Genomic DNA, 26175 nt, shown 5'->3' on the forward strand with positions numbered 1-26175 from the left:
GAAAATATTTTTTGCTTTTATTTTTAGGTATTTTTATTTTGTTTTTGTTTTGTTTTGTTTATTCTTTTTTCTTAACAAGTATTACCGTTTAAAACATTATTTTTAGGGTAAGGGTTACAAAAGACAAAACGCTTTTTCATTTATTTTTTACTATTTGGTATACTCATTTTATTTTCTGTTAAGGTTAGGGGTATGCTATCCTAATACCAGGCTGCACTGTACAGAGAGAGCTTAGACATTTGAGGAGAGTATGCAACTGCGCAGTATCACGTGACATCAGCAAGGAATTCGCATCTCAAACTTGAACTCTCAATTCGCAACAACAATGTGTTACAATGTTTTTCTTTTTACAATTCGAATTACATCATTATTAAAATGTCTATCTAAAATCAAGACAAAATGGAATAATATTCACTACATGATTTTTTGGGGTTTTTTTAATTTTCTTCCTTTTAAGATTGTAATGCTGGGTATGGGGCAGCCAAACCAGCTGCCAACATTGCCCTGCTTTTTATTGAAACCAACCGAGAGCTCTTTTTAGTATCCTCGCTGTTCCCTTACATCCTGTGCATGACATACAAGGTTTATTCTAAATGCTATAAATAATTATTATTTTATTCATTAAAAAAATACATCGGTTCTAATAAGAGTAATTGCCTCAAATCGGGTATTTATTATAAAAGATAATTTTTCATAGTTGTAGAATATAAACGTCAGCATCAGCATCATATTGTATGAATCCGAATATTCTATTGTTGGCATCGGTTTCCCTGATATTTTTTCTAATCAGTATTCTTTCTAGAAAGACATTGGGTATTTTCGGGATGGGCCATATAAAGGTTGCCAACATCCTAAGTTAAAACGATTTTTGTGGAACGAACTGGATTCGAACTTACAACACCCAGGTCGTTAGTCCTGGTCGTTAACCACTTGACCACTGTCATTTCCTAACATGTTGTAAAAGCTATTGGAGTGCACGGTGTCAAATAATATTTTCATCGCTACGCAGATTGGATCAAATGAATAAGTTGAACGTGTAAGTCATTTTATGCGTGCGCTGTGTTATGTTGACTCTAAGTTACTTTAAATGGGTTGTTCTGTTGTCAACTGTAAGGGTTGTAAAAGTTATTGATCTTACGTGCATATAGTCCTGGATATGACCTTAAACTATATCCAGTGGTGAGGCCCCAGATTGCGGGTTTTGGAGAGTGTGGAGCAACCCTTTAATTGCCATTGCTCCCAGGTCCACTCTGACCCGGAGTGGTAGTAGCTGTTATGGTCCCAACTATGGGTTAAATAGAAACCGACTTGAAAACAACAAATATACTCTATTTAAACAATTTTCTTCAAAATCTTCGGATCCGGCATTAAATAACCTAAAAAGGGATGATATGCCGTAAAACAAAAACAACCAACCTTGCTTGCATCTTACGGCGAATATTCAATGTATCATCATTGTTTGTTTGATCAACTTTTTGAAATAGGCCTCTCTATTTATAACCAATGCTTCATATTTCATTTATATACTGTTATTTTTTGTTTTTGTTTGTTTGTTGTTTTTTTTTTATTTCAGACTTTAATTCCTAAAGATGACACCACGTATTGGTGTAAACGTATACAAGTCCCGGCATTTAAGGAGAAGATGCAAGTGATTAGGGTAAAGTATTTATTATCGTAATCTTTTGAACAAAGAACGGATAAAAAATTTAGCCTGTTTTACTGGGAGATTTTATTGGGATTAATTTTACCTTGGGAAAACGTTCAATTCTCACAGGTGAGAATGCGGTAACAAATCAAGGATAAGCTCTGAACAGAAATATGGCGATAGTTTATTTGAGAGAAGGAACACGACAAATGTGTACAATATTTAAATTTATTGTTCGACAGGATACTCAAGTAAGAAATATTAAAATTTCTTTAATCAGCAGAGTTTTAAAAAATCCGTTCTTCTTATCAGAGGACGTATATAAGCATATGAATATTATAGCGAAGCTGTGAATTTGCTGGTACTGGCATTAATTGAAACAACATTATATGAAAACTCATCATAAATGCAAAAGAAAAAAAAATAGTGCAAAGAGTTCATAAATTGGGAAAGAAAATGAAAAATAAAAAGAATAAATAAAAATCAGATTAAAAGTCCGAATGAAATGATATTGAGAGGGTAAGTATTCTCAAGACGAAATGATGTTAATCCTCTCGTAAAAAGAAACCAGATGTTTATTGTTGACAAAGAGATCCAAATTGAAATCCGAATAATTTTGTGTTCTGTAACAAGTTCTCTTTCCTATATTGGTTGTCTTGGGCTTTTTTATTTGGTTGGCATTGCTATATAAAATAAATAATTATATTCACTTCAAGTTTATAGGAGCTCTTAGGTTATAAAATTAATTTTTACTTCTTGATTATATATATACATATATATATATATATATATTTATATATATATATATATATATGGGAAGTGTTTGTGTGTGCGTCATTACACTGAAAGAAAATTGATAAGTCGGTTAAAAATTTTGTTTTTCTTTATTTTTTTATTTAAGATATTGTGTATTCCTACACCTCAACAAAAAAGAAAGAAATAGAAAAAGATATGAATTCATTTTTATTTATTGCGAACTATTATCCTCATCTTTAAGTTGTTGTATATATATATATATATATATATATATATATATATATATATATATATATATATATATATATATATATATATATATATAGTCTTGGAAGTTTTAAATCTTTAAAACTATACAAAAAAAATTATTTTGTATCATTCGTTAGGAAACTATTTAGTCAGTAAGTTGTTCAATCACCTGAAATCACTGCATCAACTTGCTCTCTCGAATTCACTATAGTACCAGTAATAATTTATTTTTAAGGGATCATCAGTTGTTTACCATGAAACACTGTTTCGGGGATTTAAAAACAATAGTACTTTTGGTACCAGAAGAGTATTTCAATAAGAGGAAGGAAACCTAGCCATACATATTCAAATACCCAATAACTTGGAAGTCTTTAACCTTTACAACTATACAAAAATATATTTTATCAGCAATCATATATATACAAACTTTTATTTGCTCCTTATTTAAAAACTTCAGAACTTCTAAAAAAAAAAGATCTTTAGTCTTTAACAGCATAGTTTACATTATTGTAAAATTGTTGATATATAAATATATTTTGTTCGTTAATTCAGGTTTACTCATTTCATTCCCAAAAGAGTTAGAGCTTGCTAACTGGTGTTCCATTCATGTTGTATTAATTTTTTCATTTGCTAATCTAAGCATACATTTATTAATTGTAAACGCTGCCCTTGGCACTTTCCAAATAGTACTATTATGCAAATATATTGCATGTAGCCAAGAACCGTACTATTAATATGTTTCTTATAAAATATACAACCTTTTGTTGAGATTTTTTTTTCGTTTCTGTTTCAGATCTCTCCGTTCGTAACGAAAGGAAATGAACTGTTCGTTCATCACATCCTCCTTTATTACTGCAAAACAACGAAACCAGTTACCGAAGGCGAGAAGGGCCACCGCTGTTACGCAGAGAACATGCCGGATTACTGGGATACCTGTCGATCATTGATTTTTGCTTGGGCCATTGGTGGTTCGGTAAGATCAGGTTACGTAATAGTATACGCTGTGTCCCTGTTAATTATAAGTTTATGATTAGGATTAAGGGTTAGGATTAGTTTGAATAGAATTTCAATTCTAGAATTTGGAATTCGTCACTAAGAACGGTGATGGTGAATGCTCGCATTCAATCAGTTCAAAGCACCCACGGAATCTGTCAATCATTTAAAAGGTTTGTAAGGCGTATGACTGGGGTTGGGCTTATTTCCTTACACATAATTTGGGTGTGAGGTGAACTACGTGCTAAAAGGGCACAGTAAGAGAACACTGGAAGTGAAGATATTTTAGGCACGCATACTAGTTGATAGAGAGTAAGAACTAAGCATTGTTTGTCCACAGTTAAAACTAGAATTATTTGGAGAAACTGGTGAAGGCTCCATTGGAAATTGTGGCTGACAAATCAGAAAAACAAAAATTTATTCATATATATATATATATATATATATATATATATATATATATATATATATATATATATGCGCATTTATATATACATATACATATGGGGGTATATATATATATATATATATATATATATATATATATATATATATATATATATATATATATATATATACAAAAAGAGGGAAAGAAAGAGAATAGCTATCAATTTCTCAAACACGGTTTTCAAGTATCCAGTGAAAACATCAAAATGAATAAGAGGTGGATGTAGTTTGCTTGAAGCATTGTATAGTATGTAGTTAAATAGAATGTGTACAAGGCGGTACAATGCAGAGGTAACGGAAAGACACAAGCTGAAGCAGGTGATAAAGTCTTATTAATACAACTTACAAATACATGTGTACATATTCACATATTTCTTATACGCATTATATTTATATTTGCACATTGGAAACCTGGGAAAGTCGATCTGGTAGTATATCCGTGTTATATGATATTTCGAGAAAGATCTCTTCGTCAGATATTTATTTGACTTTGCTTCAAACGTGCTGTTTTTCTGTTATATGTTATTTCAGTATATTTGTATATTAGTAATGAAAGTGTGAAGTTACTAGTAATCAGATTGAGCAACAACAAAGCGGAAAACACGAATTGTGACCTAAAATGAAACTATACTAAATATGCTTTTTGTTTTTTTTATCATAACTGAAAATATTTATTTTCAAACAATATCGGCAATTTATAAATTACGAAATTTATAATTGGGAAACGCTGTTATGGCTATATATTAGAAACGTAAGCGTAATTTTAAATTTGTCCTTTTATAAATTATTATGTCAAGACTTCATAAACATCTAGATATTTCATATAAACAGAAATGAACAATATATATACAGTGATGCTAAAAAGAAAGTCTGCCCTTGTCATTCTTTTGAAAACCGCAAATATAAGCTAAATTCAATGTAACTGTTTAAATAACCTATACTTCATTCGATTCGCCTTTTATTCTCCTATAATTTTCCCTGTTCATATTTAACTTTTAATTAAAGTATCCTAGTGTTCACGTGAATCTAAAAAAATTAACTTCAACTCGAGAAGGCAAACACGAACTTCGCAGCAACAAATGAGCTCAAAACCAGTTTAAAATATCCACTTTTTATGCAACAAAGTATCTCTTATCGCAATTGTTATTGTTCCAGGTGATACAACGTAACACATGCCTCGACCTTTTCTTAGTGGTCGTCAGAAGCTCATTAATCTCCACCTTTCTGGTTTATCTAATCGAGAAATCGGCGACAATGTGATGAGAAAACGGTACGGATGACTGTACAAAAGCATCAAAACATCGGCAGTGTTCGTAATGCCCCTAAATCTGGTTGTTCTAGAATTACTTCTTACAGGAAAGACAATGCTATCAAGATATACAGCGTCAGAAACAGATTTTAAACAGCTCCCCAAATCAAATAACAGTGTAATCTTGTTAAGAAGTGCTCTCTTTCTACAATTAAGACCAGATTTAATGAATTTAATTTGCGGGGCTGTGTTGCAAGCCAATGATTTTTGTAAAGAGTAGAAAGCGCCGTCTTGACTTCGTCAGATGCAATGAAGATCATGACTCTTCATATTGGTCGAAAGTAATTTTTAGCCACGAAGCAAGTTCAATAGGCTAGGCAGAGATGGTGGCAGTACTTCCGTCGAAGGAAAGACGAATAATTTAATCCCAGGTGCACAGTTTCAATGTTGCAAAGTGGTGGAGGTTCAGTTTTCGTGTGAGGTGTTATAAATGCCAGTGGTTCAGGGCCTATAGTTCGCTTGCAAGGTCGAATTAATTCGGCCAAGTACATAATTATGTTGACAGAATTTTCTACTCTACTTTGGCCAGAATTTGGATGATAATCTCATCTTCATGCGGGATAATGCTTCCATTCACACATCTGGCAATGTCAAGAGCTTCCTTGAAGAGTATGATATTTCATGTTTGCATCGACCTGTACAATCTCCAGACCTCAATTCTATCGAAAACGTATAGCATAACATCAGGTAACAGCTACGCAATGATAAAATTTCAAATCTGGAAGAACTTTGAACAAAAATTAAAAGGAAATAGGATGCCCTTTCACCGGAGTATTGCCGCGTACTAATTCAAGTAATGACCAAAAGATTGCAGGCTGTAAAATTGCAGGAGGGCTATGCTACTAAATATTAACTAGTTCATTGCGTTCCTGTTGTATTTGTGTTGCATTAATGTTCTAAAAAGTTACATTTAAATAACAATAATCCATTGTGTGGAGTTTCTTTTGGCCTTCTCAATTTGAAGTTACTTTTTTAAATTGACGTGAACCCTAGGATATTTCAATTAAAAGTCAAATATGAACAGGTAAAATTATAGAGGAATAAAATGAGACTTAATTTGGTAGCAGTTGTTTGTACAGTTACATTCAATTTAGCTTAAATTAAGTTTTTCTTTTTTATGACACGTGCGGACATTCTTTTTTTGGCACCACCGTATATATATATATATATATATATATATATATATATATATATATATATATATATATGTGTGTGTGTATATATATATATATATATATATATATATATATATATGCATATATACTAGCAAAAGTATCCGTCGTTGACTGGGTTCAAAAACGGCGTACAAAAAATGGACTCTGATTTATGAAAGAATGATAGGTTATGAAAAGGAAGGGTTGTAAAGAGATAGCTTCAAATTTGAGGTTATCAAAACCAAAGCAAAATATGATGAAAGTAAAAATAAAATAGATAGACCCCATAATTTATTATACCATACCTGTTCACACTGAAACACTTATCACAACATTCTTTGGATCTATATTAAAAAAACATTGTTAACATTTGTGACATATTTCCATTCTATGGAGGTCAAGCGCGAACGAACACCCCACAATTTTATTAAGCTTGTGCCTATTTCCATTCTATGGAGGTCAGGCACAAACGCAGACCCCACAATTTTATCATACGATCCCTATTTAAGTTAAAACATACTTATCAAAGTATTATTATGTACATCTATATCAAAAATACTTGTAAACGTTTGTTTTTTTAATTTTTTAATTTTTTATTTCCATACTTTGTTGACCAGGCGCGTACGTAGACCCCACAATTTTAATGAATCATCATTACGCCAGATCAAATATACCCATTCCTGTGTCTCGATACATCTTCTATCATTATATGTGATCGGTTTTCTATAATAGTCAACCATATAGGAGCCTATTCGTGACCAGACACACACACAAACGTTCAGCTTTATATTATATATATATATATATATATTCCATAAATATTTAGAGTTTTATATACAAAATTATCTTAAAAAGTTTTTGAAACTAAAATCATAACAATACAGACCATTTATATATAAAATATTTCAAATCGGTGTTGTCTTTTCCCTTTACTTTTGTATTATGTTGGCTTTTTCTCCTTTTATGACGAGAAGAATTTAACTTCAAAATGTCATGACCTAAACAGGTTTCTCTCTTTTTTGTCTTTCTGTAACTTTTATTGACTTAATAACGTAATACAGTTTTCATGTACCTTTATGCTTTATCGTCTCAGCTTTTATATATATATATATATATATATATATATATATATATATATATATAATTATATATATATATATATATATATATATATATATATATATATATATATATATATATATATATATAGTAGAACACCGGGATATATATATATTAAAGGGACAAAACAAGTTGTTCCTTATTTATTTCTCTATTTCGTCGATATACTATTTCCCTTATTCTGATAATATATATATGTGTGTTTGTGTGTGTGTGTGTGTGTGTACAATATATATATATATGTGTGTGTGTACATATGTATGTATATTTATATGTATATGTATATTAAAATAATAAATTTTTAATACCTGCACACACTAGTGTTTCATCTTTTCGGTAATCATCAGTGAAGGGTGACACGATTACTACAGGTTGGGAGATTAGAACCCGGCTACGAAGCCACCTCTTACTCTATTAGCAAGTATATATATATATATATATATATATATATGTGTGTGTGTGTGTGTGTGTGTGTGTGTGTGTGTGTGTGTGTGTGTGTGTGTGTGTGTGTATTAAATGAAAGATGAGGAATAAGAGTTATATATAACTTTATTATATCATCAGAACAACAAGGGAACGTTAAGGGGAAATTTAAGATAAAAACTCTTTAGGCCATGACATTTCCAAGCTAAATGTTTCTAATAAGAAGAGGAGAAGGGGCAGAATTATACAATATGCAAGCATAGAAAAAACTGGCTTAATGACATTTAGAAATGAAATGAGCATGAGGATAAAATGGTAAATAGTGATTCAACGTAGCTATAACATTTATAGGTAAATTGGAAGGGTAAACTATATGTAAGTAATATTAAGAAAATATATATAAGCCACAATGAAATAATTTGGACCATTAAAGAAGAGCCAATAATAAAATAAGGAAGATAGAAGAGAAAGTGAACAAAGTAGATTCTTCATCATTCATATAATATTATTGTGTCTTGCTCCTCTTGATAGTATTGAGCTTTTCTTCTCTTGGTGAGTTTTGCTTTGTTAAAGATGTACTCTTTATAACATAATTATATAGATATATATATACTAGCATGGGTGCCCGGCGTTGCCCGGGTGTTTGGAGGTGTATGCTGAGCAAAAAAAAGAGGGTAATTTTTTAAACTTTGACCCCTATTATGACCCCTGAAAATTTATTGTTTTGGGCTCAAATCAAGTTATTAAGTTAGATCCATGTCCACGGAAGCTATATCTAAAATTTCAAGTGTGTAGACCCAAAATTGTCGGAGAAGTTTGGTAGAGTTCTCAAAGCTCAAATCGTTGAACTTTGACCCCTTAATCGCCAAATTTCTGGCTAAAAACCGATCACATAGATTTTTCCAAATCTCAGTACCCTGTATATCAAATTTCGAGTCTGTAGACTAAAAATTGACAGAGTTATTTCGTAGGGAAATGTACACAGACACACACACACACACACACACACACTTTCACTTTTATAGATATATAGATTTAAAATTTGAGTCTGACAGAATGACAAAATTATATTGCAAACCGATATATTAAACAAACGAACTTCAAAGAGACAAATGAACACATAAGTAAAAACAATTTGTATTAGAAAACATTTATTATTCCACGTCTTTTTTTTACAGACCTGACGACTGAGGTTCGCTCTTAATAAAAATTGTTTTTTATAGTCTTAATTTTGACTTCCTTTTTCATAAAAAACTAAAAAAAAATCAAGAAAGAAAAGAAATTTTAATTTTATTTTTTCATTAATTTCTTTCTGTGCAAAGCAATTCTTTCAAACTTACTCTGTTTCCAAAATATTTTTATTTTATTCCCCTCCCCCTTCATTTATTTTCCTCCGCATCCTGGCAAGTATTAAAATAAACCATTTATAATATTTATTTATGGATTTATTTACTTATCATTTCTTTTGTATCGGTAAATGAATTCCATTTAAAAAAAAACTGTAAAAGTCACGTTAAAGGTGATTAAGTTGGAAAGTAAGTAAAAATTTACCCTTTTTACTTTTATACGATTTCTGATCACTTTGAAAAAGGTGTGTGTGTGTTTTAAAAATGTTTTTTAACTGCTATAATCTCATTTATATTTATATTTATATATATATATATATATATATATATATATATATATATATATATATATATATATATATATATATATATAACAACGTGATTATTCATATCGTGGGTTTGTATTACTGTACACATAGATTCGAAAAAATAGTCAAAAACAAATATATAAATAAATGTTATCAAAGGAAAGATAAGTTACTTTTCTACCTAACTGGATATATTTTTTGTGTTTTTATTCAATGTAATATATTTATTCAGCTCGAAAAACATACAGTGTTTACCTATGTGTTGGAAAATTCAAGATGGCGTCTCACACCCTCTTTAACACCGTAAGTTTGGGAAAAGGTGTTATAAATAAAAAAACTATACAAAATACTATTAAAAACCCGCCGAATATATGTCAACCTATGTCACGGTAACATATATTGAGCGAGTTTTTAACAGTATTTTAACAGGGCACATCGTAAAAACTGACCCCTTAATTTTCCTGAAGTAAAAACTATATAGTTTTTAAACTTTTAAAACTGTACATTATAAAAAGAAAACTGTTCGAGTGATTTTTTTTTACATGGGTGTCACCACTTATCAAGACCCAGAGGCCACTCAAGGATAAGGGTTAATAGGTATACATTAGTCATTGTGATTTTAGCATAGTAAACAGTGGGAATTTTGTAACTTGGATTACTTGAAAAAGAAAACTGTTCGAATGATTGAAAATGAAAACAAAATAACAATGTAAATATATTGATAAGAAAAAAAACAAAAACAAACGAAGTTTCCGTTTCAGGAACCCGAGTTTAATTTTATGTCGTAATCATTCAACTCGTTAGCGGTTTTATTCAGCGATTAGGGATAACCATACGACATATCTAATTACCAAAGCGATTTTTTTAAAAAAAATTTTTTTTAATGTTAAAACTAAACCTGTTTAGTTTTAATGAACCAATTTTTTTAAAGCCAACACTTTAGTTATTTTGAGAGCGTGCAACTGCACCCGAAAGTTTGATTAGGAAACTCCAAATCCTTTTATGACTCGAAAAAAAAAAGGGCTTTTTATCGGCTTAAATGATAAACTAATGTTAAATATTAGTATTTAATATAATGAGATATCAATCTACACAATTTGCCATTGATTCTGAAATAAAATGGAATCCTGACATTGTGATCATTTTTGCAGGTGTTATGTGCCAAATATTGAAATAAGAATGTTTAAATTCAATTATTGTAATTTAAGTCTTTAATTTTAAAGTCGATTTTATTTATAAAATATCTTTTTAGAAATCAATCTCAAAAACAATCTGAACAATAAATCTCTTTTGTTATGGCTAAGTTTTTGTCAAGGGTAGAAATTATAATAGACAAGTATTCATCCATGATGACATTTTACCGATTTCCTGGTTTACAGGTATTCTTGCTAAATTTCTTCGAAAGAATTGACATAAACAATACTTCAACTAAATACGTATATTTCATGCAATAATGACTTTTGTTTCTTCTGACTTTTCCTAAACTAAACATAAAACATCGGTTAGGGTTAGTTTAACATTCTGTAAAAGTACCTTCCGTTTTTTTTTTTTTTTTTTTTTTTTTTTTTTTTGTACTTCTGCAGAGAAGGTAAAAAACCGATAAAAACTGGATATATTTTTCGTGTTTTTATTCAATTTAACATGTTTATTCAGCTCGAAAAGAATACAGTGTTTACCGATGTGTTGGAAAATTCAAGATGGCGTCTCACACATTCTTTAACACCGTAAGTTTGGGAAAAGGTGTTATAAATAAAAAACTATACAAAATACTATTAAAAACCCGCCGAATATATGTCAACCTATGTCACGGTAACATATATTGAGCGAGTTTTTAACAGTATTTTAACCGGTTTTTTATTTATTACACCTTTTTCCAAACTTACCGTGTTAAAGAGAGAATCGGCCGCCATCTTGAATTTTCCAATACATCGGTAAACACTGTATGCTTTTCGAGCTGAATAAACATGTTAAATTGAATAAAAACACGAAAAATATATCCAGTTTGGTAGAAAGGTAATTAATCTTGCCTTTGATAACATTTATTTGTTATATATTTGTTTTTTGGCAACTTATTCGAATCTATGTGTACAGTAATACAAACCCGAAATGAATTTAAGAAAATCACATTTACTATGTGTGTTTACTGTTTATGTACCTATTTACTATGCCTCCCCACGCGACAGAGTTAGACACCAGGGTCGTTTTTTAACGTGGAGAAAAGGTACAAAAATAAAAATTGTCTCAGTCGTGAAGGATTTCTCCTCTAACGAAAGAGAACAAGAAAATGAAGTGCAGCATCTGAAGAACAGATACTACACTTTGATCTTGACCAAAAGGCCAAAAGTCAGCGGGTTTGGTTGCCATAACAACGTGACGGTAGTGAACGTGTGTGTGTGCGTGTGTGCGCGTTTCGTGTAGTTTAGTTTCGTATAATAGGTTCGTATTTTTTTAATTTGTAAATAACAAGTTATTAAAAAATTAAATCCTTCCAAGATGGACAATAAATAAAGCCATAATATTTTATGGTAAAGGTAAGAGCGTAGAAACGATTGTTTTTTAGGAGATGTGATTATTGGATTAACCAATCAGAAATCGTCTGTGGCACACACATCTCTGTTTTAATAGATATATAGGTCGAGGTAATTAGTTAAAGAGATTTAATATAATGTGATATATAGATAGATAGATTAAATGTTAAATAGATTTTGTAAATAGTACAGTTGAAATGATTAGAATATTTCCAATATGTAATAAGGTCGAGGTAATTAGTTAAAGAGATTTAATATAATGTGATATGCAAATGAGCATAAGTCATTCGATATGGGGGTGGTTTGTAGAATAGTATATAAAGAAATTAGGCAAAGATTCTTATGTCTCCTATAACAGAAACATCCTAAAATGGGTTCTAATGTTTCTCTACCAGGAGAGATCTACCCTCTTATCTCCTTTATATTTCGTTGATGATGGAGAGCTGTACACACAGACAGAAACACACGAACCCTATTACTTTATAAAAATATAGATATATATATACTAGGATTTCAGCCCGGCGTTGCCCGGGTGTTTGGAGGTGTATGCTGAGCAAAAAAAAATGGTCAATTTTTTTAAACTTTGACCCCTATTATGACCCCTTAACATTTATTGTTTTGGGCTCTAATCAAGTTATTAAGTTAGATCCATGTCCAAGGTACCTATATCTAAAATTTCAAGTGTTTAGACCCAAACTTGGCGGAGGAGTTTGGTAGAGTTCTCAAAGGTCAAATCGTTGAACTTTGATCCCTTAACAGCCAAATTTCTGGCCGAAAACCGACCATATAGATTTTCCCAAATTTCAGTACTCTGTATATCAAATTTCGAGTCTGTAGACTAAAAATTGACAGAGTTATTGTGTAGAGAAATGTACACAGACAGACACACCGACAGACAGACAGACACACACACACATTCACTTTTATAAATATATAGATGCGTGTGTATGTCTGTCTGTGTGTGTGTTTTCCGATGATATATCATTTTCTTCAAGATCAGTACTTCTACATTGACAGAGACTTTCAAAGGCTTTCTTAAAAATCCTTCCCACTTTCTCATGATGTTCGATTTAAAAAATAAATAAATAAATAAAAAAGCACCAGCTCGTTTCATAAATATATTTTTTATTATAAAAGTTCACGTAAAGACTATTTCTTCGTCCAGCCGACAAGGACCGCAGAAAGTCTTTTAAAAGTCTTTGTCAACACAGGGCTGCTGATCCTGAAGAAAGCCAATGTATTTATATATAATGCCGTTGACAACAAATCCAAACAACGATTTCAATAAATGATTCAAAATCTTTTCTAAAGAGTTTCCCTCTGCCGGCCCATGTAGGATTACCTCTTGATGAATCTGCAGCAGAAAACATATTTGTACTGGAAATACATTACGATAATCCCGAAGAAAAAACAGGTAATGTGTTTGAAGATTATTTTTCTTTACATTGATTAATGAAAACCAGATCGTGGTATTTGAATAATAAATGCGAATAGTGACTGAATGTCTGAAAATGAGAAGGAAAAAACAAATGAATTAATGAATGAAAAACATGAATGGATTAAAGCATGAAACATATTTCAAAACTACTCAAAAAAGATTATAATATAAAAAAGTTATGGAAGAGTTATTAGACGAAAAGAATAAAAGGCAATAAAAGAAAAATACGGGAATTATGAGTTTTGTGATAAAAAGCTATTTATTAATTTTTATGGTCTGATTGAGAAAAAATCGCTGATTTAATGATTCAATGCGCATTTGTATGGCGCATCAGTTTTATTAGTGCAGTTAAAATGTGTGATTGACTTCAAATATATAGGTTACACATGTGCTCATTGCAATTTATTAACTGCACGCCAGTGGAACTCTCTGCCGTTTGCATTTTTCCCACCTGACTACAACTTGGACGTATTCAAGTCCAACATCAACAAACTCCTGACAAACCTCCCCCTTAAGTAAGACACTCTATCAAAAACCCCAATACTAATGATTACTACAATACTATCTCATTGATTACTGTACACGCAATAACCCTTATCCCTGAGTGGCCTTCGGGCCTTGATAAGTGGTGATCCCCATGTAAAAAAAAAACTGTTTTTGAAGTTTTCAATTTTTTTCTTGAGATAAAGAATATAATACACGTCCAAAATTTATTACCTGCAGATTATTTTTACCTATTCTGTTGGTTTATACAAGTCATCTGCAGTGTACTATCGTGTATTCAATGTAATATAAGTTATTTGCAGCATAATAACATCTTAACGATATTATATTAATCATCTGCAGTATATTATCGTCTTATATAACATTGTAGTTATATAAGTCATCAGCAGTGTATTATGGTATATACAATGTTATATAAGTTATCACCAGTGTATCGTGGTAACGATGTTATATAAGTTATCAGCAGTATATTATGGTCCATATAATGTTATATAAGTTATCATCAGTGTATTATGGTCTGTACAATGTTGTATAAGTTATCTGTAGCGTATTATGACCTATACAATGTTATATTAAGTCATCAGCAGTGCATTATGGTCCATACAATGTTATATAAGTCATCACCAGTGTATTGTCATCTCTATCTCTTCTCTTCTCTTCTCTTCTTCTCTTCTATTCTTTCTTCTTCTATCTATTCTTTTCTATCTATCTTCTATCTCTTCTCTTCTTCTCTTCTCTTCTCTATCTTCTTCTTCTTCTATCTTCTATCTATTCTTCTTCTCTTCTCTATATAAATAAAATGAACTCATTTTTTCCCGTCGGATTTTGACATTAATAGGATTAAAAATCAAGATATTTCATGCAAATATAATATGCACAAACGGCAGAACAATATCTGAGGTGTGTTATAGGCTTATTATTTCTCAAATTCCTCGATAATCTTAGATTTCTATACTTTTTCTGCTGAGAAGTCACGGCCAAAATCAGTTAAGATCAATGGAAGTGGTAAAATATTTTCTCTCTAATAAATTACTCCTCCCCCTGCCACCACTTAACACCGTTTGGGGATCGTTCACAAGGAACAGTTGAGAAGAGAACACCGGTTTGGCTTCGTAGTTCTTTCATGTGAAGTTATTTAAAATCACTAAACTAAGCTGCAGTGCTCTGTGGCGTAGTGGTTAACGTGCTGGACAATTCACATTATATTTTCACGTTCGCGCCGACCTACCGTAGTCGTTTTTTTTTTTTTCCTAAACAACTGGAATAGACTTTTCTTGGTGGCCGAACTGTTAACGTTGCAGATGTTTTTTTTTTTTTTGTTTTTTTTTCACACTTTATTTTCCTACTTTTACTCATGACTCCGGGTTTGATCCTTCCTACTTACCTACCATAACATTTTTTAAAAACTCCCCCCCCGTCCCGGAAACAAACACTCGGGCAACGCCGGGTACCCCCGCTAGTTTATATAACATTACATAAGTTAACAACAATGTATTAGCATCTATATATTGTTATGTACGTCATATTCAATGTGCATAAGGTGCTCTAAATATTTGTCTTGAAATTAAGATAACAACAACTAATTTAACATTTTGCATTTAATAATTAATTTTTAGTTAGTTATTTTACGTATCAAGGTCATAAAATTTGTTTTCTAAATGAAAACAACTTTTATTATTATAAATACTTTTCAACAGATTTTATCATATGTTTTTATACGTTTTGATGTATTCACAGTTAATTATTTTTATATCTGATTCAGTTTTTTTTTTAATTAAAAATTAAGTGTTGATTTTACACATTTGAGTAAATGTGATGTGACTAGCACATTTATTGTGTTCAGTGTTGATTACTTTAAATCTACTAATATATAAAAGGCATTTGTATGTGTATGTGTGAGTTTGTTTTTATGGACTCTGAAATGACTGTGCCAATTTACTTTGAAACTTCATATAAAGGTACTTTATGTGACTGGAAGCATTATTAGATATATTTTGTATGGAAATGCCTTCGATAAATATTGAAAATCGATAACCGAAAAAATCGACACTATAACGTCACTCATTAGGGGCGCTGGATCCATTTCCCTTCGCTGCCAGTCTGGTATGTACTTAATAGAAACTCTCTCGAAATTCAGATTAGTTAATATAATTTTAATCAATTGGTGTAGTATCTTAATATATAACTACTTATAACGATCGAGCAGCTTCATACAATTTATTTATTCTTTTAAATTGGCATATACAAACAAAAATCTGTAAATATGAAGAATTACTCCACCCTCGAAAATTCTTCAGGTGTATCTTGTCGAACTCGGGTATCTTTCTGTCGAACTCAGAAATCTCTTTGCTGAACTTAGGAATCTTCAAATCGAACTCGTGAATCTTTCTGTCGAACTTGGGAATATGCAGGGAATTTCAAATAGAACCCTTTATTTAATTCACGGGGGTAGCGTACGATCATTCCGCCAGTCATGACTGGGTAGAAATCATAAGCAATTCTCTTTACAACTTTACAGCTGAATTTAACCAAGTACTCTATCCACTACGCCACGGGTATCCCTGGCAAACCTGAAGTGAAAATAACACTTAAGATGAAAACAGTAGTTCGAATAATCCAAATAATACTAGTCAAAGAAATTTAGAAACGTGAAATCTTAAAGATAAAGAGATCCGATAGAAATGTAGAAAATATTACATACACATGTAGAAATATAAAATATTACATAAACATGTAGAAATATAAAATATTACATAAACATGTAGAAATATAAAATATTACATAAACATGTAGAAATATAAAATATTACATAAACATGTAGAGAATATTACATAAACATCTTGTGACGCATCTGAAGATATTCGGAATCTTCTTCTCAGATTTAAAAGCCACTTTTCTAAACCGTTGATTTCTGTTAATTCACGTGTCTATTCTTTTTTTCCCACAGGTTTCCGTGATTCGTCTGGGTTTGAAATAGTTCTCGTTCCAGCTACACGAGAGTATGACGCCGGCATATTGGAGATCGGCCAAATCGTGTCTGTAGATGGCTTCCCACTTGTTCAGCCGATTCCACCTTATCAAACGACATTCCGATACCAGGGCGTCTGTCGTTCTAAATGTGTTTATGAGGTCAGTAAAACCTGTTTCATTTTCTTTCAAACGCGTAAATTTCATTTTATGCTGCTGTTTTATAATACGTTTACAGTTGTTTGCACTTCTAATAAAACATACTACGCGCAGTGTTTGTAAAGAACGAGACAAATGCCTTTCATGTATGTTTGCATTACAATATTTAAACATCATTTAGTATTCATTTCTGATTCTTATGACATCAACAATTGCTTGACAAATCCTTCGTTTACTTTTGTAACGTAGGTGTTACACTTTAGCCATCGTTACATTTAAACCACTTGAACCCGCACGTTGTCTGAGACTTCATTGCAAAGGAATGATAAAAAAAAAGGAAATAAATAAAATCAGACTCGTCATTTTTTAATTGCAAATGAAATGCATTCATTCGTGGTTCTTCCAAAATAACGCATTTCATTATATGTCCAAGTCTTTTCGCACACACATGTGCTTTATCAGGTTGACAAGAAAGTTCTTGTGGTTTTTACTTTTCAATACAGATGAACATATCTCGGCTCAAACAAAACTTTATTGATCGAAATAATCATCCTCAGAATCAACACACTTTTGCTAACGCAAAACAAGTGTATTTATGTCAGTAACGTAAAAAATTTCTAGTGACGACGAAGTCATTGAAAACGTTTTTAATATCGCTTAGGTTTTGGAAGCATTTCTCACCCAAAAAGTTGTTGAAATGCTTGAAAAGGAGGTAGTCAATAGGTGAGAAGTCAAGGGAGTATGGCGAATGAGGAAGAGTTTCTGATGCATTTCATCTATTTATTAACAGTACTTCTCTGTCGTAATGGTTTCGCTTTCATTCAAAAAAACTGTAATGGATAAGGCCGGGCGCAGACCACCAAACAGTCAGTATAATCTTTTGATGCAACTCTGGCTTCGGGAAATGTCGTAGAGCTTCGGTGGCGTCTACTCACTTAGCTGGCTGTCACCGATTGTCGTGAAGAACTCACTTTTGATTGCAAGTTAAAGTCCAGTCGAGAAACTGGTCGTTCTTCTTGCGTAAAAGTGGGGAAATGACACTTCATAACGGTGTTTCTTTTGGTTGTTAGTTTATCAAGTTTTTGTCTTTCCGATCTCTCTCAAGTGGCTGGAAATCGTCGTATACGTTATGTCTAATTCAGAAGCAAGTCTCTGAACAGTTGTGCGTGGATTGGCTTCGACTAAAGTTCTTAAGTTATCGTTGTCAACATCTGATGATCGATCGTTCATCATTTTCAACTCTCGTCGCTCATCGTCTTCAAGACTCTCATGGCCGCCACAAAATTTCTAAAACCGCCATTGTGCTGTGCGTTCAGTAGTAGTTCCTTTTTTCCAAACGCTTCGTTGATCTTGGTAGCTGTTTCAGCAACTTTTCAGCCGACTTGAACTGATATAAGAAAATTGTGCGAATTTGCTTTTTCCTCACTTATATTCAACGTTCTGAAAAGAAGACATAGTTGTTTTAAAACGATTGTAATTTAAATGATTAGAAAGGGTGAAAAAATAGAGTAAAAGCACATATGTAAATTAGCAAGTGTTCACGCAGGAACACTTGCCAATTTACATACGTGCTTTCAAATGCGGCTACTGCTGTTTTTCTCATTCGTCGACACTCTGTTACAATAAGAGCTACCGCTTCATTATACCTTCAGCAAGATTTGACACTACGTTGTGTGAACATTTGTTAGCATTCTCCTTTCAAATTAGAAAGAGTTTACCATCCTTTGAGAAATGTATATTATATTACATAGAAAGATGCATGCATGAAAAGTAATATGGTTAAGATAAAACTTAGAGAAGTAAAGGGACTAGTTGTTAAAACTGGAAAAGAAAAGAACAAGATATTCTAGTAAAAAATACAATATTGCAGCATGAAGTTATTTTTTTAATTAATTTTTTTTTTACACAGTGGTCACCACTTATCAAGGCCCGTAGGCCACTCGGGGATAAGGGTTATTGCGTGTAAGCATTATGTAATCAATTCTTAATGCTGCAATTTTTTAAGTTATAAATTTATAATATTTTTTGCTAGAATATCTTGTCTTTTTCTTTTCCAGTTTTAACAATTAGTCCTTTTACTTTTCTAAGTTTAATCTTAACCATAATACTTTTCATGCTCGCATTTTTTATGTAATCCATGATTTTTTCAGGTTTTGCTTTGTCAATAATCCATTAAAAAACTATTACCAACTTCTTAAATTGGCTAGATAAAAAAATTTTTAAAAAAGACATAATTACGTATATAAATAGTCAGTAGTCAGTTTTGCCAAGGCAAAAGGTCGGTTAGCGACTGACCACAACGACGGTGAATTATCAGCGACAGTACATCTGTACGACAGATCGGGACAGCGGTAAATTATTAGCGACAGTAGTAGCTGAATCAACGTAATCATGGCGACAGGGCGAATAATGCGGGCGCGCAACGAATGAAAACATTGCAAGGAGGGCAAGCAGATTTAGTTGCTATGGTAGCCAACAGCCAATCAGAAAAAGACGTTTCTCCGTTCCTTACATATTCTGAGAACGTTTGATCAGCAGTAATTTTATTATAATTTTTGTTTTACTGAACGAAAATTGATTTTTCTAAATAATGTTCCTATGAACAGTAAAAATTGTTTGAAATTTGGTCGCAGTCCTAAATGTGTAAAATTAACACTTAAACATATATTAAAACATAGCCGTATTTGGATGATATGTTATCTTATGGAAATTGCTCCAGACAAGACATGAAGGTACTTGATGTTAAGAGATAAAAAGGACTTTAAGGTCAAAAGTTTACCAACGATAAATGTTAGCTGGAACAGATTGTGGTCGAGAAAAAGTCGATTCTTCCTTCGATTGTCAAAAACTTTGTAAGTACTAAAAAAATAAAAACGTGAAACGCGTCTTATGAGGATGCCGAAAATAAACCTACCGTCTGTAAACATAACACTGAGTTATGTACCCTTAACCCGAGCTCTCCAGGAAGGAGGGAGAAAAAGAGACTGTCATGGCGGACCCAATAAATTATGAGGATGCCAAAAATAAACCTACCGTCTGTAAACATAACACTGAGTTATGTACCCTTAACCCGAGCTCTCCAGGAAGGAGGGAGAAAAAGAGACTGTCATGGCGGACCCAATAAATTATGAGGATGCCGAAAATAAACCTACCGTCCACTTTGTACTCTTTTAAAAGAGAGTAGAAAGGACCCCCGTGGATATATTTTCGGCAACCTCATTACGCTTGCTTCTCTTATTTTCATGAGGCATCCATTTATCAAGTTTTTGTTTTTTGTTTTTTGTCTGCCACGTAGATCGATATTAGACCAAACCCTCTGGCGTTTGGTAAAATCTTATTTCTTGCAAATATGTTTGGGGTTTATATTCACTCCATTTCTCCTGCCAATAAGGCTACACAATGGCAAATAATTAAAACAAAACGTTTCTGCGTATCAACCATTAAGAAAATAAAATCTGTTTACATATTCAGTAGGATAACTGAAATAGTCCACACATTTAAAATTTGAAGAAATATTCTCAAGAATTTCTTTCAGGGTTGATTTTAATCGGTGAAGTGACCTGAGGCAATTAACGTTTTTATCATCATTATTATTATTATAATTTCTTCTTTTCTTCACCATTTGAATGTGTTTTTTTTTTTTCGGAGGTGGGGGGGGGGCAAAAAATCAAGATTCCTTCGCCATTTTGCTATTATATCAGCAAATGATAACCACTTTGACTATTTACTTTTAATCTCTAAGAAATCTATATTTTTTTAATAAACTTCTAACCAGCTGCCAAGGTTGTTTTATAGTGTCCATATGATTTTTTTCTATTGATACACTAGATATACCCGGCGTTGCCCGGTATTAAACGGTTGTAGGCATAGCAATATTACTGCGAATCATTATGTTGAAAATATTGAAAATGCTATGAGTACGAAGATGATAACTTTCTCTTTCTTTTTTTTTTGTTTGTTTCAACAGACATTTCCGCCGAAAGACCAAAATACCGTAATTAAAATGTTTGCGACGTTCCTTCATGGTCATCTTCTCGCCCGACAGATTCTGCTTCAGCATTATCGAAACGACCAACTAATTGCTACAATCTCGGCTGACAGAAACTACGATTTTAATTATCAAGAAATGATTTTCTTAAGTAAGGAAATCGAATTTCGTCCGGTAAGTCGCCACGATCATATTGAATTGAACAATTTGCGAGGGACGTTCCTAAAGTAATGCCTCCGACTTTTTTATTCCGCCCGAATGGATCAGAGAAGATTGCAAATTGCATTGTTATGATAACTGAACTTATGCATTCATGACCTGAAAGTTAACTCTCTTTGTTGCAGATATTGACGGTGTGAGACTCTAAAACAACAACCGCTGTCATGGATGTGCTTCAGAAGCAGAGATGCGCTATTGAATCTCTGGCAAATGTGCGTTGAGAATAGTGGTGGCTATGTAGAAAAATAAATTCTGGAACCCAAAAGGTCACTCGTTTTAATGGTACCACTCGCATCTTCGTAGTTCTTCAACTTTTTTAGTTAAAAAATAGGAGGCTTCAATTTTCGAACAACCTTCGTTACTTTAAATATTGGTTTACACTTTTCTGTGGATCTATTCTCTTCATCTGTGAGAAATTTCTGGCAAGATTAATCCTAACACGGAACTTTAATTTTTTTTTTTTTTTTTTTTTTGGTAACTTCACTTCACTCGTTCTAGTAAAAGTTAGCAAAGAGATATATAAGGTGTTTTTTTTTTTTTTTACAGACGGTGAACTTCATATTAAAATAAATCAAAGAAAAAATATTTTTATTATACAGATATGTAGTTTGTTTCAAAAATTAAATCTTGGCATTTATAACCGATAGTCGATAACTCTGCAATTAGAGAAAATAGAGTTGTACATGTTAAATTTATAGCCTCTCAAAAAAACAATCTGTATTTACTATTTTAACTGCAACTGTCAAACTTATTCAAAATCATTCTGTGTATGCGATATTATTAACTTCCATTCGCACATGCAAAGCTTAGCAATTCAACGTTATCTTTCTTATTTGACAATCATCCTTCACATTACAATATTACTGTTAAGTAATAGGAAACATTGATTAAAATAAAAATGCAACTTCCCATTTTTTATTTTTTAATTGTCGAAATTCCCGCGTAAGACTATCTTATACAATAATTAATAAATGTTTTGGTATAAATTAATAGTGTCAATCTGTTTGATGTTTAGAAATAAGCACTGATTTTTCAGGATCATTTACACATTGGATAGCGTCATCCGAATGATACAGAGTATTTAAAAAACTGATGGAATAAATTCGAGATTATCATTTTTTTTTTCACACACAGGCATCACCGCATTATCAAGGCCAAGAGGTCACTCGAGGATAAGGGTTAAAGAGTGTACAGTAGAAATTGGACAATATAGTAATCAATTCGGTAAATTTGTTAACTTATATGGAACGGCTCATCAAGAACTTGTTTACGTTAGACTTGAACACAACCATATTGTAGTTAGCCGGAAAGCAGGAAAACGGAAGACAATTCCACAGGCGTGCAGTTCTAAGAAAAAAGCTTTGTTCATGGAATCTACGTTTAGGTTTCGGCACAGATAAGGAGTGGGGGGAATTATTGATAGTGTTTTCAGCTAGACGAGTGTTTCTTGTGAAAGTTTGGCGAGGGGGAACCATAGACTGAAGCTCAGTCGAACACTTTCCATGAAAATGACGATACATCAGAGACAAACGCACAACATCTCTTCTATGAGATAGAGGTTGCAGGGAAGAGAAAAGGACATCTCCTACAAGGCTACGAAGTCTATTTTGAACTCTATCAAGGCAGGACAAGTCCTTTCTAGCAGCTCCTGCCCAGATGTGGCAACAGTACTCCATCCTTGGACGTACCTGGCTCTTATATAGATAGAGAATTACATAAGCAGTGAGATATCTACTGGATCAATAGAAAGATCCCACCATTTTTCCAGTGGCCTTAGCAACATATTTGATGTACATGTTCCATTTAAGATCAGGAGTAACGGTCAAGCCCAGAAGCTTGTCAAAACTTGAGGCCTCCTGAAGACGAGAGCCATTCATTTCAATTGATACCAGATGTGGATCAGAGTGTTGATGATGTAAAGAGAGAAGCTTGGTTTTAGATGCATCAAAAGTAACCAACCACTCCTTTCCCCATTGTACCACATGCTCAAGATCAGAGGAGAGAGAATCGGAGAGAACTTGGTTGTTTACTGTCTTAGATGTGCTACCATAAATGGTAGTGTCATCAGCATAAATGTCTACAAATGATGTAAGGATGTGATTTGGAAGATCATTAATATAGATCAGGAAAAGAGTTGGGCCCAGGATGGACCCCTGAGGGACTCCAGCATTAATACGAAGAGCTTCTGATTTTTGCCCATCAACTACTACTCTTATGAACCTATCAGAAAGAAATGATTTAATAATTGAGAAGACATTTCCAGCTATACCATAGCTAGAGACCTTGTGAAGTAAACCATACCCTATCAAAAACTTTACATATGTCAAGCGCAATTGCCCTAGAAATATTGCCTCCATCGAGAGATTTGCTAATCCTATGAGATATAACTGTAAGCACATCTGCTGTAGATCTAGCAGAACGGAAACCATATTGAGTGTCACTAAGAAGGTTATTTTTGTTTAGATGGTTGATTACTTCTGTATTTAACATAGATTCCAGCAACTTACTCATGATGCACATGAGACTTATTGGCCTGTACTGAGAGGGGGATGAGCAATCACCTGAATTCTTAAATACAGGGCACACTGATGAGATTTTCCAGGGTGATGAGAAGCAATTCTTCTTAAGACAACGTTTAAACAGTTTTGTAAGTATGGGCGCTAGTTCTGGTTGAATTGAGTACTATAATTGGAATACCGTCAGGGCCTGTTGCTTTATTGAAATCAAGGCTTTTAATTAGCTTGGCAACATCACGTACAGATATATGTATATCACATAGCGTGTTTTCTGATACATGAGGAAATATTGGGGGTTGGCGGCCTTGGTTGCAAAGGGTAGAATTAGCTGCAAAGTTCTTGGCAAAGAGTTTGGCTTTGTCTGATGCTAACGAGATTACCTCAGGTCCATTGATGATAGTTGGGATAGAGCACATGCTTCTGTTCAGGATTCTGTTTGCTATTTGCCAAAACTGGTGGGAAGCAAGCCGCTGCTCAGCTACTTTGGGATTTACGGACTGAGCATATAACTCTCTTGCGTTCTTTATTACTTTCTTACAATGGTTGCTGGCAGTCCTGAAAGTGGCTTTAGTTTCCATACATCTATTACGTTGGAAGAAGTGGAAAAAGTGATTTCTGTGCGCAATGGCAGCAGCGCATTCTGGAGAGAACCATGGCTAGCTGTTAGGTTTTTGCTGTAACTTTTTCGAGGGTATGAAACGGTCTATACCTACAATTAACCATTCCGTCAGGTCTGATACTATAGAGGACACATCCTTAAGCATCAACTAATGATGCTTAACGTTAAGCATCAACTAATGATGCTTAACGTTAAGCATTAATTAATGATGCTTAACATTAAGCATTAATTAATTATGCTTAGCGTTAAGCATTAATTAATGATGCTTAACGTTTAAATAATGGATAAAATTTAATTTAGTTTCATAGTGGTGAATGGTGGCCCTGGGGTATGTTCCTTGCTAATGAAGGTGGTTTTGTGACAGGATTTAAATACTTCAACCAGCGTTGATCACCATTATCTGTGCTGAGGATTGTGTAAGTATGGAAGACTAATGTCAGTAGGTAATGAAATAATTATTTATAAGTTATAATTGTATATATTTATCTCTTTATTCTTTTTTATAGGGTGATGATCTGAAGGTCCAATGTGTTTATAATTCACAGTCCCTAAAGAAGCTTACTTGGGTGAGTAAGAGACGTATTTTCCTGTTTATTTTTATTTCTACTGTTTATTTTTATGGATGCATGAAGACAATAACATAAAGATTATTCTAAGTTCAAATCTTAACAGAATCAGTGTTCAGTAAAATGATTTAATTTCTTCACAGTTTTTATGTTTAACTAATCATCTGTTGTGATTCTTTGACAATAAACATTTAACTAATCATCTGTTGTGATTCTTTGACAATAGAAATTTAACTAATCATCTCTAATGATTCTTTGACAATAGACATTTAACTAATCATCTCTAATGATTCTTTGACAATAGACATTGTGTTTCAACATTAAATCATGTATAAAATTATAATTTGCCTTTGAATGATAAAACAGAAACTCGTTCAAATAGTTTTTTCATTATTATTGAAATATTTTGTTATTATTGAAATAAATTAATTGTTGCTATTAAAAATAAGTTGATAGTTATTTTTTAAATATTATTACTGAAAATATTATTACTTTATTATTAAATTATTAATTATTACTGAAATATTTTAATTGTTGTTATAATTAATGTACTTTGATTGTTATTTTAAAAATAGTTTGTTATTTTTGGAATATTTAATTGTTATTTTTATTAAAATATTTTAGTTTTATTATTATTATTATTATTATTATTATTATTATTATTATTATTATTATTAAAATATTTGTTTTTAAAATTGTTGTTATATAAATAGTTTAGTTATTATTAATATTAAAATATTATTTGATTATTATCATTAAAATAGTTTGTTATTATTAAAATAGTTTGTTATTATTGAAATAGCTTAATTCTCCTAATAAATATTCCCAAACAAGATGCAAGTTGACCTTATGTAGAATGAGAAATTAACAAAAGGCATTAATTTTCTTCAGACTTAAAAGAGTTTAAGTTAAGAGAATTAGG

At 32.1% G+C, this 26175-nt stretch overlaps 1 protein-coding gene across 1 annotated transcript in view; it reads left to right on the forward strand.

Annotated features, from left to right (window-relative positions):
* LOC145296733 (DBH-like monooxygenase protein 1) overlaps positions 1-26175 on the forward strand; it is a 71546-nt gene that overhangs the window by 17822 nt on the left and 27549 nt on the right. Inside the window, exons 4-9 of the mRNA XM_080142754.1 lie at positions 1574-1657; positions 3444-3623; positions 13589-13691; positions 17167-17348; positions 21313-21507; positions 25194-25253. Coding sequence (XP_079998880.1) covers positions 1574-1657; positions 3444-3623; positions 13589-13691; positions 17167-17348; positions 21313-21507; positions 25194-25253 — 804 coding nt within the window. The remainder of the gene's footprint in view (positions 1-1573; positions 1658-3443; positions 3624-13588; positions 13692-17166; positions 17349-21312; positions 21508-25193; positions 25254-26175) is intronic.

This window comes from Euprymna scolopes, chromosome 17, assembly GCF_053919585.1.
Source record: "Euprymna scolopes isolate OS-2025 chromosome 17, ASM5391958v1, whole genome shotgun sequence".
In the NCBI taxonomy this organism is placed as follows: Eukaryota; Metazoa; Mollusca; class Cephalopoda; order Sepiida; family Sepiolidae; genus Euprymna; species Euprymna scolopes.